The sequence below is a fragment of the Rutilus rutilus genome (assembly GCF_951802725.1).
Source record: "Rutilus rutilus genome assembly, chromosome: 1".
Classification (NCBI taxonomy): Eukaryota; Metazoa; Chordata; class Actinopteri; order Cypriniformes; family Leuciscidae; genus Rutilus; species Rutilus rutilus.
In genome coordinates this window covers 42,155,202-42,170,013 of record NC_140209.1, presented here as the reverse complement: position 1 = coordinate 42,170,013, position 14,812 = coordinate 42,155,202, and the positions used below count along the sequence as shown (strand labels likewise).

General features: G+C 37.5%; 2 protein-coding genes across 3 annotated transcripts; both read left to right on the top strand.

Moving 5' to 3' along the window:
* The first annotated feature begins 592 nt into the window (after nt 1-592).
* Nucleotides 593-5,101, top strand: thoc6 (THO complex 6). Its single transcript, XM_084384850.1, has 13 exons — nt 593-771; nt 976-1,067; nt 1,223-1,287; nt 1,457-1,560; nt 1,718-1,755; nt 2,216-2,264; nt 2,462-2,533; nt 3,757-3,859; nt 3,969-4,018; nt 4,146-4,208; nt 4,437-4,547; nt 4,630-4,758; nt 4,904-5,101. The coding sequence occupies exons 1-13, from the start codon at nt 742-744 to the stop codon at nt 4,982-4,984; spliced, it is 987 nt and encodes a 328-aa protein (XP_084240976.1). The 5' UTR covers nt 593-741; the 3' UTR covers nt 4,985-5,101.
* Nucleotides 5,102-6,467: 1,366 nt separating this feature from the next.
* LOC311288567 (ras-related protein Rab-35) lies at nt 6,468-14,756 on the top strand. Of its 2 annotated transcripts, none has more exons than XM_084406055.1 (7): nt 6,468-6,720; nt 7,748-8,497; nt 9,872-9,922; nt 10,106-10,229; nt 10,329-10,453; nt 10,602-10,726; nt 14,195-14,756. In XM_084406055.1, exons 2-7 carry the CDS (start codon nt 8,443-8,445, stop codon nt 14,342-14,344), a joined length of 630 nt encoding a protein of 209 aa, XP_084262181.1. In that variant the 5' UTR covers nt 6,468-6,720; nt 7,748-8,442; the 3' UTR covers nt 14,345-14,756. The 2 variants fall into 2 exon arrangements, with proteins under 2 accessions (XP_084262181.1, XP_084262182.1); XM_084406056.1 differs by having other exon boundaries at nt 6,695-6,928.
* Nucleotides 14,757-14,812: the final 56 nt, after the last annotated feature.

The window sequence follows — 14,812 nt, the reverse complement described above, 5'->3', positions numbered from 1 at the left end:
TCCCACAATACTAAAGTAAATTGGTGCAACAATAAAATTGTGGTAATTAACATCAACCGTGTATAGTTTTACACTAGAAACTAAGGTATTTTGGCGGAAACTAGTTCCCACGGTAACTGTTGTAGCATTTATTTATTTTGGTCATTTATTTTGATGATTGATAAACTTTTTTTAATTTTTATTAAATGCTAAAAAAAAAACATAAACAACAATTATCACATAATACAACAATACTCCAGAGTCATTCAGTCTTTCAGTCCAGATTAAGTGGCAAATCCTTAAAGGGATACTCCACTTTAAAATGAAAATTCTGTTATCATATACTCACCCTCATGTTGTTTCAAACCTGTATGAATTTCTTTCGTCTGCTGAACAGAAAGGAAGATATTTAGAAGAATATCAGTAACCAGACAGTTTCTGGTCTCATTGACTTCCAGGACCATAGTATTTTTCCTACTATGGAAACTGTCTGGTTACTGACATTATTCTAAATATCTTCCTTTCTGTTCAGCAGACGAAAGAAATTCATACAGGTTTGAAACAACATGAGGGTGAGTATATGATGACAGAATTTTCATTTTAAAGTGGAGTATCCCTTTAAACACAGCCACTGTAACTGTTCTAGCTGGTCTGTCTGTGGAGGTTGTAAATTGCGTCATATTTACGCGACGCTCTTTGAACGAGCAGCAACACGAAAAGGCTTTGTATAGAAAATTAAACGAGGATTTTCAAGTTACTTTAATGAACTCCCGGAAGATGGGTCCAGTTGAGGTAAATTCAATTTATTGAATAAGAAGCAAGCACTGATGATTAAATCACTCAAAACTATAGGAAACATCTTTCAGCCTTCAGCGTACATTGACGCTCACCAGTTTTCATACACAGTTTTATATGCAGACAGTTACATTTATGCATCTATACGTTCATAAGACATTGTCGACAGTGTTCGTGACACATGTTTAAATCTCTCTCCAGCTCTTGCATATGTCCGTGTTCTCGCAGAGTTTCTCTCCCTGCGGTCGCTTCCTTGCAGCGGGGAATAACTATGGAGAGATCGCAGTGTTCAGGTGAGAGAACAGGTTAAACATGCAGTTATGATAGCAGTTTAAGTGGCGTTAGTCAATAGGTCCCCTAATACTTCTTGATGTACGTTATATGTTGAGAGGGTTGATGTTGAATGCTTATTGAAGTGTTCTTTTAGTTACTAGTTTTGTTCTTACAGTCTGTCGTCTGCACTGAGTCCAGATGCATCTGAGGGGAGTCAGAAGCCCATCCTAAACTTCACTGGTTAGACTTCATTTATAACAGATCATGTTTACTTTTACCTTTACTACATGTATCCTAGGTTATCTAAATCTCACCTATTACTTAGAGTAGCCTATATGGTTCAGGGAATATTCAATCCTTAATCCAATATTGCAACACTGACACGTGAAAGGGTTTTTAATTGTTTCAGCTCATGACGGTCCGGTGTTCTCTCTACTCTCCACGGACACACATCTCCTGAGTGCTGGGAATGGAGAGATCAGTGCCTGGAGTTGGGCAGAGCTCATCAAAAAAGTAAGAGTCAGTAAATGCTAATGGATTTTTATTGGGTTGAAAGAAAAAATCGTATTCCTTTTCATAGTTTTGCTTTGTGCATATGGATACGGACACTGTAAAAACAGTAATATTTGCAGAAAATACCTCAGCGCATCTTTTATTTATGTCTCCACAGAGCACCAAAGCCGCATGGACAAGGAAACCCAATTATGAGTGAGAGACTGTCAATGATTACCTTTCTGATTTGCATATACTAGTAACACTTTACAATAAGGTCCAGTTAGTTAACAATAGTTAATGCAGTTAATAAATATGAACTAACAATGAGCAATACATTTGTTACAATATTTATTATTTTTTGTTAGTGTTAGTTAATAATAAAAAATAAAAAATCAATTGTTCATTGTTAGCTCATGTTAGCTCAGGTCCATTAAATAACATGAACAGATACAACTTTTGATTTTAATAATGTATTAGAAAATGTTGCAATTAACATGAACTAAGATTATTAAATGCTTTAAAGTATTTTTCATTGTAAGTTCATGTAGTTAACTAATGTTAACAAACTGTATAATTCATACATTCAAGACAGTGCCTGCTAACTTTGTTTTATGACTTTCATTATTGTGTGAATGTCACCTCAAATGTTTATTCAATGTCTCATTCTATACAGGACTAGTCTTGAAATTCCAGAGATCAATGCAATGATCATTAACCCGAAGGTTTGTACTTGAACTATTTGTTTTGTTTATCCCTAATACATGCTTTTTTATGTAATCATATATTGTAGTTAACGGTTCTGTTTAAATGGTAGTTTGACAAAACATTAATTTGTGTTACTACATTACTACAAGTTCATTATATATTTGTGTATGTCTATGCATAGTTTGGCAATTTGATGCCTGTTATTTTTCTGCAGGACAACAGCTTGACAGTTGGAGGCGGCGACAATAACATTCACATCATGGACATGGAGACAGGCGTCTTTAAGGTCAGTTAGACTCCAGGGACCATATTTGAAGTAATGACGAGTGCTTGTTGTCAAACAACTTTAACACATTTCCTAAGAAAAAAAAAAACCTAACAAAACTGAATGACTGATATGACAAGTTGGTTAAACTTTATTTTAAAGCGGGGCTCAGTAACTTCGGGATTTCTTCGCTGTATTCTCGCTTTTTGCTCGCAGGTTTCTCTCTAGAGCTCCCCCCACAGCTTCGGAATAGATATTTGACAACACTGTTGTAAAAACCCGTAGGCTATTCTCAGACACCAGAGGCTAGCAGATCAACGACATCAAAGCAGATGGGTCATTCTTTAAAACGTCTTCTTCATTCGGGTTCGAACAGCATGAGGGAGCGCAATAATGACAGCATTTTAGCAGATTTCTTTTGGCCGTAAAGCAATTGTTTACATCGCGAGACCTGATATCACGCGAGACTTCCTGATGCGGCGGCCGGCGACCCGCCGGCTCAAAGTTGCAAGTGCGTATTTTCCGCTCACGGGCACCAGGGGGGTGCGAAACGACCACCATTCAACCCGAAATAAGTAATATAACCATTCCAATGACTCCGAAGCTGTTCAGTTAAGGTAAAAAAGTTACTTAGTTCACCTTTAAGGTGTCATTGTTACAGTGTAATTATAGTACTGAGTAATATTAATTAACAACATGTACTTACCAAAGGATTAGGATTTGGTTGAGGGTTAGTTGCATGTAATTATGAATATTTTACTGTTATTACTATGGTAAGTACATGTAACGTAACAAGGACACTGTAAAATAAAGTGTTACCGACAAGTTCTCCAAATTCACAAGTTGTTACTGCTGACAATATATATATATATTTTTTTTTTAATTTTGAAGGATGGAAGAGGAAGAGTCAGGGGAAAAAAACAAAACAAACAAACATAAAGTCATAATACAAACATTTTAGGTCCACTTACAGTGTCTTTGTTTTTTTTTGAGGGGACAGTTGCCACACCTTAATTGTCACTATTTTGAGCAAAGGTTGTTCGCCGTACTGAATTTGTTTTGGAAAAAATAAATCATTTTAATTGTTAAATAATTTATTTTAAACAATTTTAAGATGTTTTTCGGCCTCCTTGGAAGTTAACTGAGGGCCCCCTTAGTGGGTTGCATGTTCAGCTTTTTAAATAAATATATTACACAGTTGGATGCCATTTATTTTCCTTCCCTTTGTGTTGTTTGTTCTGAAGTCTGTACTGAAGGGCCACACTGACTACATCCACTGCCTGTGCTTTAAAGAAAGGGAAGGGGAGATACTCTCTGGTGGAGAGGATGGTGCTGTGAGGATATGGGGTTAGTGAATGACTCAGCACTGTTTCTATATCCCTTACTCTTCTTTGGAGAAAATGAAAGCTGGAATAGAGAAACATTGTGTAATAAGAGTATAAACTTCCTCCCCCAGACTCACGGACAAACCGGCCAGTTCACTGTATTGAAGTTTTCAAATATGAGGTAAGACACTCCTACTTATAAAGAATAAACGGATAAGCTGAAACAATGCATTCATGACTCATAAAAGAAAAAAATACAGCACTGAAATCCCACTATCTCTCACGTTTGTTCTGGAATGGTGGGTCAGGAATGCGCACGCCCCCAGTTTGGGAAGTGGATTAGCTGTCTTGCTACAGACTCTGATTGGATGGTAAGATGGACTTGTGATTGGTTGGCAGGGACAGTTAAACTATTGTCTCAGGTTATCTTTTCTTATTTATCTCATGTCCAGTATATCTGCATTTTTCTGCATATGTATAGACATATCTCAGTTATTATCTGCGTGGTGTACTGCTCTCCTGGAATGCCCCTCAATATATGTTAAGATGGAATGGCATAATGCCTCTATTGTTATGAAATGTTATCTATTTCCTCTCAGCTCTGTGGTGGAGGTCCATCGCTCTCTTTATGGCACCTCCGATCCATGTCCCCCACCTCTGTCTTCCCTTTGCCTGGATGTCAAAGAGAAGCTGTCTTTTACCAGGACCTGGTGAGGAAAAAAAAACATAATTATATATATCAAAATTATACTTTAAATTTTTTTTTATATATTATGTTGTGGTTGTGTTTAGATCATGTCAGTAGGTGAGGGTCCAAATGTCTCCCACTGTTTACATGGAGGTACAGTGAAAGCTCAGATTCCCTGCTCTCCTTCATCACTCAACACACTGGCTCTCAATCTCAAAAACACTGAACATAGGGTAGGTGTACCTGTTATTCACATTGTCAGATGTATCCATTTTAACAGGTGCTACAATTTGCAGCAATACCTATATATTATTTTTCTTTACTGGCTATGTGTGTGAATGGAATGATTGCAACCTTTACCCAATATTCATCTTTCAGGTTATGACAGTAGGGGGCAGCAGTCACCAAATTGATGTGTTCACTAACTTCAGTTACAGAGCCTTTTCTCTGTCATTCTGATCACCAACACTTCTTTGAATTTGAATTGAATTTTGTGAAAAATTCTTGATGTATGGTTTACTTGAATGCAACTAAACATTGATCTGTTTTATAATAAACTATTTTGGTTATTGTTCACTGTTTTTGAAAATGTGTTTTACTTTCATGGTACCTTGAAAGGCACACTTTGTGTTTTTGGCAACACTTTACAGTGTTACATTCGTTAACTACCTTAGTTAACATGAACTAAGAATTAACTTTTTTTATTTTATTTAGAGTTAACAATTAATAGTTAATGTTAATTTCATAATTGACTAATACATTATTAAAATCAAATGTTGTATTATTTAACATTAGTTAATGCACTGTGAACTAACATTAACAAACAATTAACAGCTGGATTTTTATTAACTAACATTAACAAAGATGAATAAATACTGTAACAAATGTATTGATCATTGTTAGTTCATGTTAGATACATTAACTAATGTTACCAAATGAGACCTTATTCTAAAGTGTAACCATGTTTTTTTTTTTGTACAACACTAATATAGTAAAATATTTAAAGTATAGTATAACACATGTACAGTACTCTGCAAAAGTCTTAGGCACATTATGGTTTTAAGCCAGTTATATATTTTGCTTGTGTGCAAGTAGGAAATATCAGTTTACATTTCCAAACATTCCTTTTGCCATTAATTGTAATAATCCAGTGAGATGTTTGTATATGCACAAGGAGTCTGACAACAGCCGGTATGATCTGATCTCACCATCATCGAGTCTGTCTGTGATTACATGAAGAAACAGAAAAAAATGAAACAAACTAAATCCAGAAGAACTGCAGAAACATCTCCGAGATGCTTGAAGAAACCAGCCTACAAATCTACCTGAAAACCTATGAGCAAGTGTACTAGGACAAAAGCTGTTTAAATGCAAAGGGTGGTCACACCAAATATTAATTTGGTTTAGTTAATATACGTTAATTGGTAAATAACATGATTTATTTATTACATTATTTTTGAAACCATACTCACTTTTCACAGTTCTGTTAGCTTAGTTTTTTTCTTTTCTGGTTCAGCTGCTGGTTACGTGTTCAAAACGGCAGCCCCCATGAGGCGACCCGCTCCGTGCAAAATAAAACGCTTTTATTAGGCTACAGCTGGAGTTTTAATTTCATGTGTGTGCAAATCATTTTAAACTTATCTCTCAAAATAGCAATTCATTTCTCTGTAAAACTGTTACAATGGCGAAAACTTGCTGAGTGCACTTTTAAACATTTGATGGTCCTTTACGTCACATCCCAGAGCGTATTGGCCTGCCTACCCAGACAGCATTTTAAATGAGAATAGACGTATAATGGCCAAAATTTTGTTTCTGTTGGCAAGCTTGGTGGTTTTGACTCAGTTAAAATGTCTGGCTGGAATGTCATCAGTTTGTTTGTTGCAACAGAATAGCGATGGCAATCTCAGCAGCAGCAACAGGAGTGGCATGAGGAGAAGGAGGAGGAGACTGAGAAACTCGAGCACATGATGAGGATGAGAGTGACTCAACATTCAGGTGCGGCGCCCTCAGATGGGCGGATCTGATCTCTGCGGCCGCTGGGACACTGTCCGAACTTCCCTTAACACTGGATCCCCGGATCCCAGTGCTGCCTGCAGGATTAACCCGACACTAACCGACCGCCCTAGCAGGAACTTGTGCCAAGTCTTCCGAGTTTTCCCCAGCGTGCTTGGAATATGTGGGTTAAAGTGTGTTCGGTGAGCTTTTCTTTAGCTTTGAGTTTGATCTTATTATCTTAGAGCATCTGCGGCTAGTTAAGTAGCTAGCCTAGCTGCATTTCAAAACAACTGAGTAAATTACACGAGTTGCTGATTTGAGTAATGTAACTTACACAAGTTTGACCGAGTGGTTAACGGAGACGGAACTTAAGAAGCAGATTAAGGCGAGAGTTCAACTTGAGGTTTGGTATGACGGCATGTTTTAATCGATCCATGATTCTGAGTTTCTGAGGATTACTGCGCGAGATTTTCATGTAATACAGACGCAAGGTCGCTTATCTAAAGGACACTCAGTTTATGATTACCGTATAGAAACGAACAGAATAAAGTGAATCTGCCTCTAAATGAATCTCCTTCTTGTGATTTTCCTGTTTATTCCAGTTGTAGTATTAGAGCACCGAATAGTTTCACTTTTAATTTGGACGTGTTTGCATTGAGGGATTTAGATGTGTTGGCAGTGGCACCAAAATTATTTTCTCTTTTTGTCTGATAAGCGGACCTAGGCTTAGGTGTGTCAGTTTCACTTCTCTTCCACATTTTCCGTGTTAAAATGATCACATTCGCCTGAAGGACATTACTGTTTATCATACTGCCTTCATTTTAGACAAAAAATGTGTAATGAGAAGCCTGTGCCCTCCTCGCAACGGCAGCTCAGGAAAAACACGTCCCTTCCTGTTTTCATGGAACATTTGGGCAGTTTACTGAGTCTCTAGCTGCTTTGTCTTGACTCAGCAGTCAGTTTTATGTGGGCTTTTAATCGTTATGTCCACTGTTTTGGTTTCAATTGTCAGGGGAAAGATGTGTGTGTACATTTATCCTGATTTCCATCCATAAACCCTAGCGTAAAGCTGGTGCATGTGGTTTCGAGGGTGTCATTTGCCTGTCAGAGTGGAAGAAGCTAAATTTAGTGCCACAGCTGCTGTTCTGGGCAAAAAGGGGGTGCATGTCTAAATAATCTGAACAAGATCCGTAAGTAATACCTGTCTCTTTCTTCCTTTTTTTCTAGGATTAGGGCTTGAACGGGACCGACTAGGACTTATCTCACTTCCGGCTTGAACCTGCATTCCTACAGTGTCTTTGAGTAACAGTGATCTTTGAAAGCGAGGGAAGCTACCAGCCCCTGCATGCATTGGCTAAACAGGCGGAATGGAATTGTTGTGACTGAGATGTCATCTACATATCTGTGAAATCAAGATTTGGAAACAAAACAACTTGGATCTCAAACAAATCGCCCTTTTTTTTCTGGGTAATTTGGTCCCTGACGCACTCATAACTCGGCAGGTATTATGAGCACCATCGGCGATTAAAGAACTGCTTACTTTGTAACCTGAGTCATTTGATACTTAACCACAACAATGTGGTAATGTGTTTGCACTTGAAGGCGAGGTGACGAAAAGTACTTTTCACATAGATTCTAAGCAATGGAAATATTACTTGAAATTTAAAGTGTTTTAAAATGAACTAAGAATATTGCACGGACAATGCAGAATCACTAATTCATAAATGGGAATGCACTGAAATCAAACTGATGCATCATTTCACACTTGAATTCTGAGGAAAACTGGAAAGACGATCACATGATGCTTGCAGTATTTCACCCAAAACTCTAAACCTCCTGGCATTTTAAGACACAGGGAAAGTGATATAAAGGTGTTGAAAGCTGTTAAACTTGTTTCATGAGGACACATTTTGAACAGAAGAATGGCGGGAAAAGACTACCATCACCTCTTCAAGCTGCTCATCATTGGTGACTCCAGTCAGTACTTTTGTGTTTTTATACACTTGCTAACAAATTATGTTTTTGTTCCAGCTTTTCTATCTCTATCTGGCTCTTTAATGGAGAACCCAATCAGACAGAGAGAATTACTAATATTTGGCAAAAAAAAAAAAAAGTGTTTAAGCCCAACTATTTCTGTAGCACTCTGTCCATTACTAAGAATGCTTGAGACTTGTGCATTTACTGGAATGTTGTTCTGCAATTTCACAATTTAAGCTGAAATGAAACTAAGTGAGTAACATTAGTCCTCATCCCTACATGCATTTAGTAATTTGAACAGTTCATGAGTATGCTTACTATGCACTTGTGTGGTATGCGTACTGTGACGAAATGATCTGTGAAAGTTTTGGCTACATCGCTTGAGTAGTTGTCCTTTGCTTTCATATTAAATGCACATAAATAAGTTATGCATCATGCATGCATAACTGGCTTATGTGTATTTACTATAAATCTTTCTCCAGGCATTTAATATCCCCATTTATGAACAAAATACAGGATTATAATCTTTATGCTTTTTGCTTGATCTGTAACAACAGATATTTTCTTCCGTATTGTGGCGTACATCTGAGTGTATCAGATAAAAAAATAAAATTAAGGCAGGGACTTGGTTCTGTTCATCAGTTGTGTATGGGATTTTAAGGGGGGTCTTCACAAAAAGTGACACAGTCTGGCATACATCCCCAGAGAGATGTATTCGTTTCACCCAAAGATCTAGTTATTACATTTTAATTAAACATTACGAGGTAAAAAAAAAAAAAAACCATTTAAATGAAATATACTTGAATTGTTAATAATACAAAATTTGCGAATTTTCTTTTAATGCTGACTTTAACAAACCTGTTTATGCATCCACTTTCAAAGAACTCTTTGTTTGCAAATGTGTAATCTTGATTATTTACTCTCAGTAATGCATTCTCAAGTCAAGAGTTCATCATGTTTGTAATTTTGTTTTCCTCACTGACACGCTGTAACTGTGTAGCTAAGTAGCATTTGTCTCCGTAAAGATATGAATAGGCTCATGAATGCCATTTGACCCCTTAATATTGTGACCTTTGTCACAAAGGGACATCTTAAGCAGGGTTAAGTTGTATGATGCAGATGGACGATTTGAGACATTTTTGTTAGTAGTGCTGTATTCACGCTATGCCATTGCACATTTTTATTTATTGTGGGGACATTTTATTGCCACTTATTCTCATATATTAATTTTTTTTAAACAGTTAATGTAAATATCTATTTATTACTATAATCTTGTTTTATTATAGAAAATACTGTCATGTTTAATTCAAAATATACATGCACTGAGGTATTACAGATGAACATTTAACAAATGCTACTCTGACTCTGTTGCAGATGTAGGGAAAAGCAGTTTGCTCCTACGATTCGCAGACAACTCATTCTCTGGTGAGTCTGCTTGGCACAGAATGCGTGTCTGTGACAGAGACAGAAAATGAGCCAAAGGGTCTGTAAATATATGATCTGATTCATTGTGTTCTCATGTCCAAGACAAAGTGAGAGTATATGCTTGCTTGACATGTGATTAAGAAGTTGAAATGTTGTAAAATCATGCTCTTGTGCTCCTCACAGGAAGTTACATAACCACTATTGGAGTTGACTTCAAGATCCGCACAGTAGAGATTGACGGAGAAAGAGTTAAACTCCAGATCTGGGACACCGCAGGGCAGGAAAGGTTCAGAACCATCACCTCGACGTAAGCCTCGCTCTAGTCAAACCGTTCGGTTTTGATCTGTTTGACCATTCTTTTGATCTCTCTCGGTCTCCCCCTTACATGTTTGCTGTGTTCCTCTAGGTATTACAGAAACACTCATGGTGTCATCATTGTTTATGATGTTACAAACCCTGAATCATTTGTCAACGTGAAAAGGTGGTTAAACGAAATCTCACAGAACTGTGACAACGTCTGCAAAATATTAGGTTAGTTTAAACACACAACTTTATGTTTTATTAACTTAATTTACTTCCCTGTTGTGTAATGTGATATGAAAATAAATGTTCTGGTTATATATTCCGAATTTGTTGTAGGCCAACTTTTAATATTCCTTTTCACTATGATCCCTAACAGTGGGAAACAAGAATGATGATCCTTCTAAAAGGCTTGTGGACAGCCAAGATGCTATGCGCTTTGGAGAGTCAGTTGGTGTGAGGTTGTTTGAGACGAGCGCTAAAGAGAATATCAACGTAGAAGAGGTGAGGTTCGTTTTGCTGTGATCTGTATTCACACAATTTTGAATTGAAAGTTAATTTAAAGGTGCAGTAAGTGATTTCTGAGAAACGCTGTTAAAAGTGGATCGGACCGAGCAGCACAACACACTTGTAGCCAATCAGCAGCAAGGGGCGTAAACGCGCATGATGGGGGAGGAGAGAGCGAGAGATTTGAAGAAACACTGTAGAAAGAGAGATGGCTGAGAGACATTACAAAAGAGAGGAATATCACTGGAAAAGGAAGGGTTATGATCAGCTTTAGGACCCACGGTAACATTAGAAATGTTATAAATGTTGCTAGGGCAATATGACTTTGTCCTTCTCCGTGCGATACGAGAATCGGTACACTGGCGCCAAATATCGATTTTTAATTAATAAAATAAGGCGTTCTAAATAGATTGCCCTGCTCCCAGCATAGCTACTTCGTGGCTCCTCGAGGTAGCGCTCAACACATGAACATGTGAACGTGAAACGTGAACATAAGTTAACTAGCCTAAAAAAAATAGTTTTTTAAGGGAATGGTGGATAGCAGTGTGAGTAAAATAATAGATCCCCCAGCCACGTATAAGTTCAAAGTCTGGACGCACTTCGGCTTTTATACCATTAAAGGAGAACTCCGGTCAGTTTTAACATTGAGCTCATTTTTTTGTACATTTGGAGTGCTGTCAGTACAGAGAACAACGACAAAAATCGGTGTTGCCTACAACGTGTTATCCTCTTTTAAAAATTTGCACCCTGTTGACTTCAATGGGGCAAGTTTTAAACCTGCTTTTAGCCTCTTAACATCCTTGATGTGTCATTACAAGTGCACAGGTCATGTGAGTCATTCCTTCGGAGTGAACGCGGGTGAATCTGACTGCAGTAGATGTGAAAGAAATATATAAAAAATTATGTTTATTCAGCCAGCGCACATACTTGTATTTACATCCTGTTTTCGGTCGAAGTCCACAGTAATCGATTGTCGAGTTCACGCGCGTGATCATAGGTACTAAACCTATGCGCGTGAACTCGACAATCGATTACTGTGGACTTCGACCGAAAACAGGATGTCACTGGAACCGATCACAGACATGTATGTTGAGCGCTAATGGTGCGTTCAAGTCCTCCTGGGAAGTTCGTACGTACGAGGTGGGAAGTCGTGCTTTAACGGCATGTGCGTTCAAGTCACTTTCGTTGCAGCAAAATGGCGGAGTACTTTCTCTTAATTAATTACACAAAAATACAGTATGGTTCTTAAACTCTTGTTCTAGAAAATGAAGAACAAAGAAATGTGCATCAGGTGTACTTTGTATTTTTATGTTTTTAATTAATTTATGAAGCCACTGCCAACTCATCGTTACATGTTGCATAGTTATATTATAATACTATCATATTCTGTGTTGGCGATTAGCTAACTGCGCTGTAAAAAGAAAAGCCTGACAATATCACAGCTAAATACCTTTACGTAGTGTGTATTTCGCCATGTTAATCACTGACACGCCCCCAACTCGTAAAGATCGGAGCTTTGAGAAAATCCCGAGCTCCCCACTGGTATTTACGACATTGTGGTGGCGTTCAAGTGCGTTCAACTCGTAAATACGATCTATACGAGATGACTTGAACGCACCATAACACACTTGTTTAGTTTTAAAACACCCCAAGTCGGAAACTTTGACAACAGTATTCCCAGGTTTGTTTTCAGGAAGCTGGTAAACACTGAGATATTCCCAGGTTTAAATAAAAGAGGTTGGTAAATTTTGAAATCTACGAGGTTTATATAAAGCATGTCGATAAGCAGTGAAATGTGTCCGTTTACATACAAAGAAAAGTTTAAGCTTTTAAAAAGTATGAAATGTTTAATTTCATTTACAGACTGAAAAACATTTTGTGCTGTTTTCTAACAGTTTGGACTTTAATAAAGAGAGAACCTGCACTTTTCATAGTTGATGTGATATCGTGATGTATCATTATAGGATTGTCTAGCAATATATCGATCATCACAGAATTGTAGTGTATTGCAGATTATCGTGTATCGTGAGCCATGTATTGTGTATCGTATCGTATCGTGAGTACCCTGTGAATCCCACCACTAGTTTGTGTTTACATCCCTCAAATAGTGCACTTAGCCAGCTACAGAGAAACTAGCAGCCAGACAACAGACAAGTGATCAATTCTGAGTTCCGGGAATTCCAAAACGGGAATTCCGGGCTGAGAACGGTTTGTAATCGTGCCGTGCCAGGCTTAAGTAGAAACAAAACTGGAACCTTTCCTTACCATTCTAAGAACCGTTCGGCCCGACGATGGCAAAGCGGCTATGGATTTGAGTGTGTGCCTCTGGTGACTAACAATGAACTCTTGCTTGTATATACTTGTGTGTACTGTATGTTAATTTTTTTGTTCTTCCATGTCGTTTGTTTGTCATCTTTGCTTTATTTTTCGCCAAGCTTGATCTTACTTCGCTTCTGCTATGATAAAGAGACACGTCCACTTTTGCGTGTTTGTGCATTTTGGAAGCTGAGCAATGAAGGGAGGGGTGTGTTTGTTTGGGTTGATTTTAAATATCAACAGTGTTTCTCAGAATTTGCTGTTTGATAACGTAGTCAAACAAAAGGCTAATCATATTAATTACCGTTATGTGTTCGGCGTCATAGAGAGCGATTCATAAAACGCATTACCATTCTGATAAATCGACTTGTATACGAGCCTGCATAATTCACTCTTCCACTTCTTCTGAATCAGTTTCTGGTTCAAACATATATGGCTGAATGAAACCAGTATTTCCACTTGCCATTGTGCAGCGTTTACTACAGTAAAGTTGACCAAGTGAATCTCTGAGCTGCTTTGAGTGAGTGGAGGCGGGGCTAATTTTGCATATTCATAGTCCGCGTATACTAAATGAAGGAAGAGTGTTGAGGTACATTCAAGCTATTTTAAGGCATTAATTAAAAAAAATGACAGGAAAAAACGTTTAAATATGTAATTTTGGTGATCAAAGATGCGTTTTAATGGATACAGTTATTGACTACAGGGGGACTTTAACCCCTGGTTTCACAGACAGGGCTTAAGACTAGTCCTAGACTAAAATGTAAGTCTGAGCTGTTTCCACTGAAATAAACTTGCACTGACTGATCTTAAAAATATATCAGTGCCTTTTTAGTTTTAAGATGCACATCGGTAATGTTTTTTTTCTAAGCATGTTTATAAAAATTACTTAAATGTCCTAATTGATCTATGGTCTAATCCTGGTTTAGTCTTAAGCCCTGTCTGTGAAACCGGGCCTAAATATCCTCAATATTTAAGTTTGTTCATTTAAGCTCAAATTCATGAAAAAAATCATCAACATTTTATTTTAGCTTGAATAGAATGTTTCAAGTTTTCAATTTATTACGAAAATACAGTTTGTCTTTCTGTCCACTTTGATGTGTTAAATTAAAATGTATAATATGCATGCCTTATATTCTTTTCTGTTTGCAGATGTTCATGGCTTTCACCCACATGGTCCTTCGGGCCAAGAAACAGAGCCAGAGTCGAGCAGAAAGAGAGAGAGAGAGAGAAAAGGACACTGTCCATATTAATTCCCACAGGGACAGAGAAAGGAGGAAGAAAGGGAAGAAATGCTGTTAGAGCAGAGGTGTTTGGAAGATATGGAAAGAAGGACAAATCAAACACCTTTGCAACTTTGTTCCTTTGCGTCAACTTAACAGATCAGAAATGTGACTCTTTTTTTATGTTAACACTGCGCTTAGATAAAGCCAAGAGGAATAAAATCACTATTATGTGCCGAACATCAGCGTTTGTTTACACATTAATCCATTTTTTATTTTTATTTTTTGTGCTTTTTACAAAAGGGGAATTGACTGGCATGTTTTTACACTGGTATCAAAAGCCTGGTCCAGGAAAGACACCATACACAAACTGTCTAATGTGTTCCACTATTCTTTGTGAGAGATGTTTCGTGTTGGATTAAAATTGACCTGGTATATGTCATTAATGTATGCAAATAATAAATAAGCAATAAAACATGATTTTAACGGAATGCTCACTTTCTTCTTTCAATACAACTCTGTTCAACTTGTGCAAAAAGTCACGTGT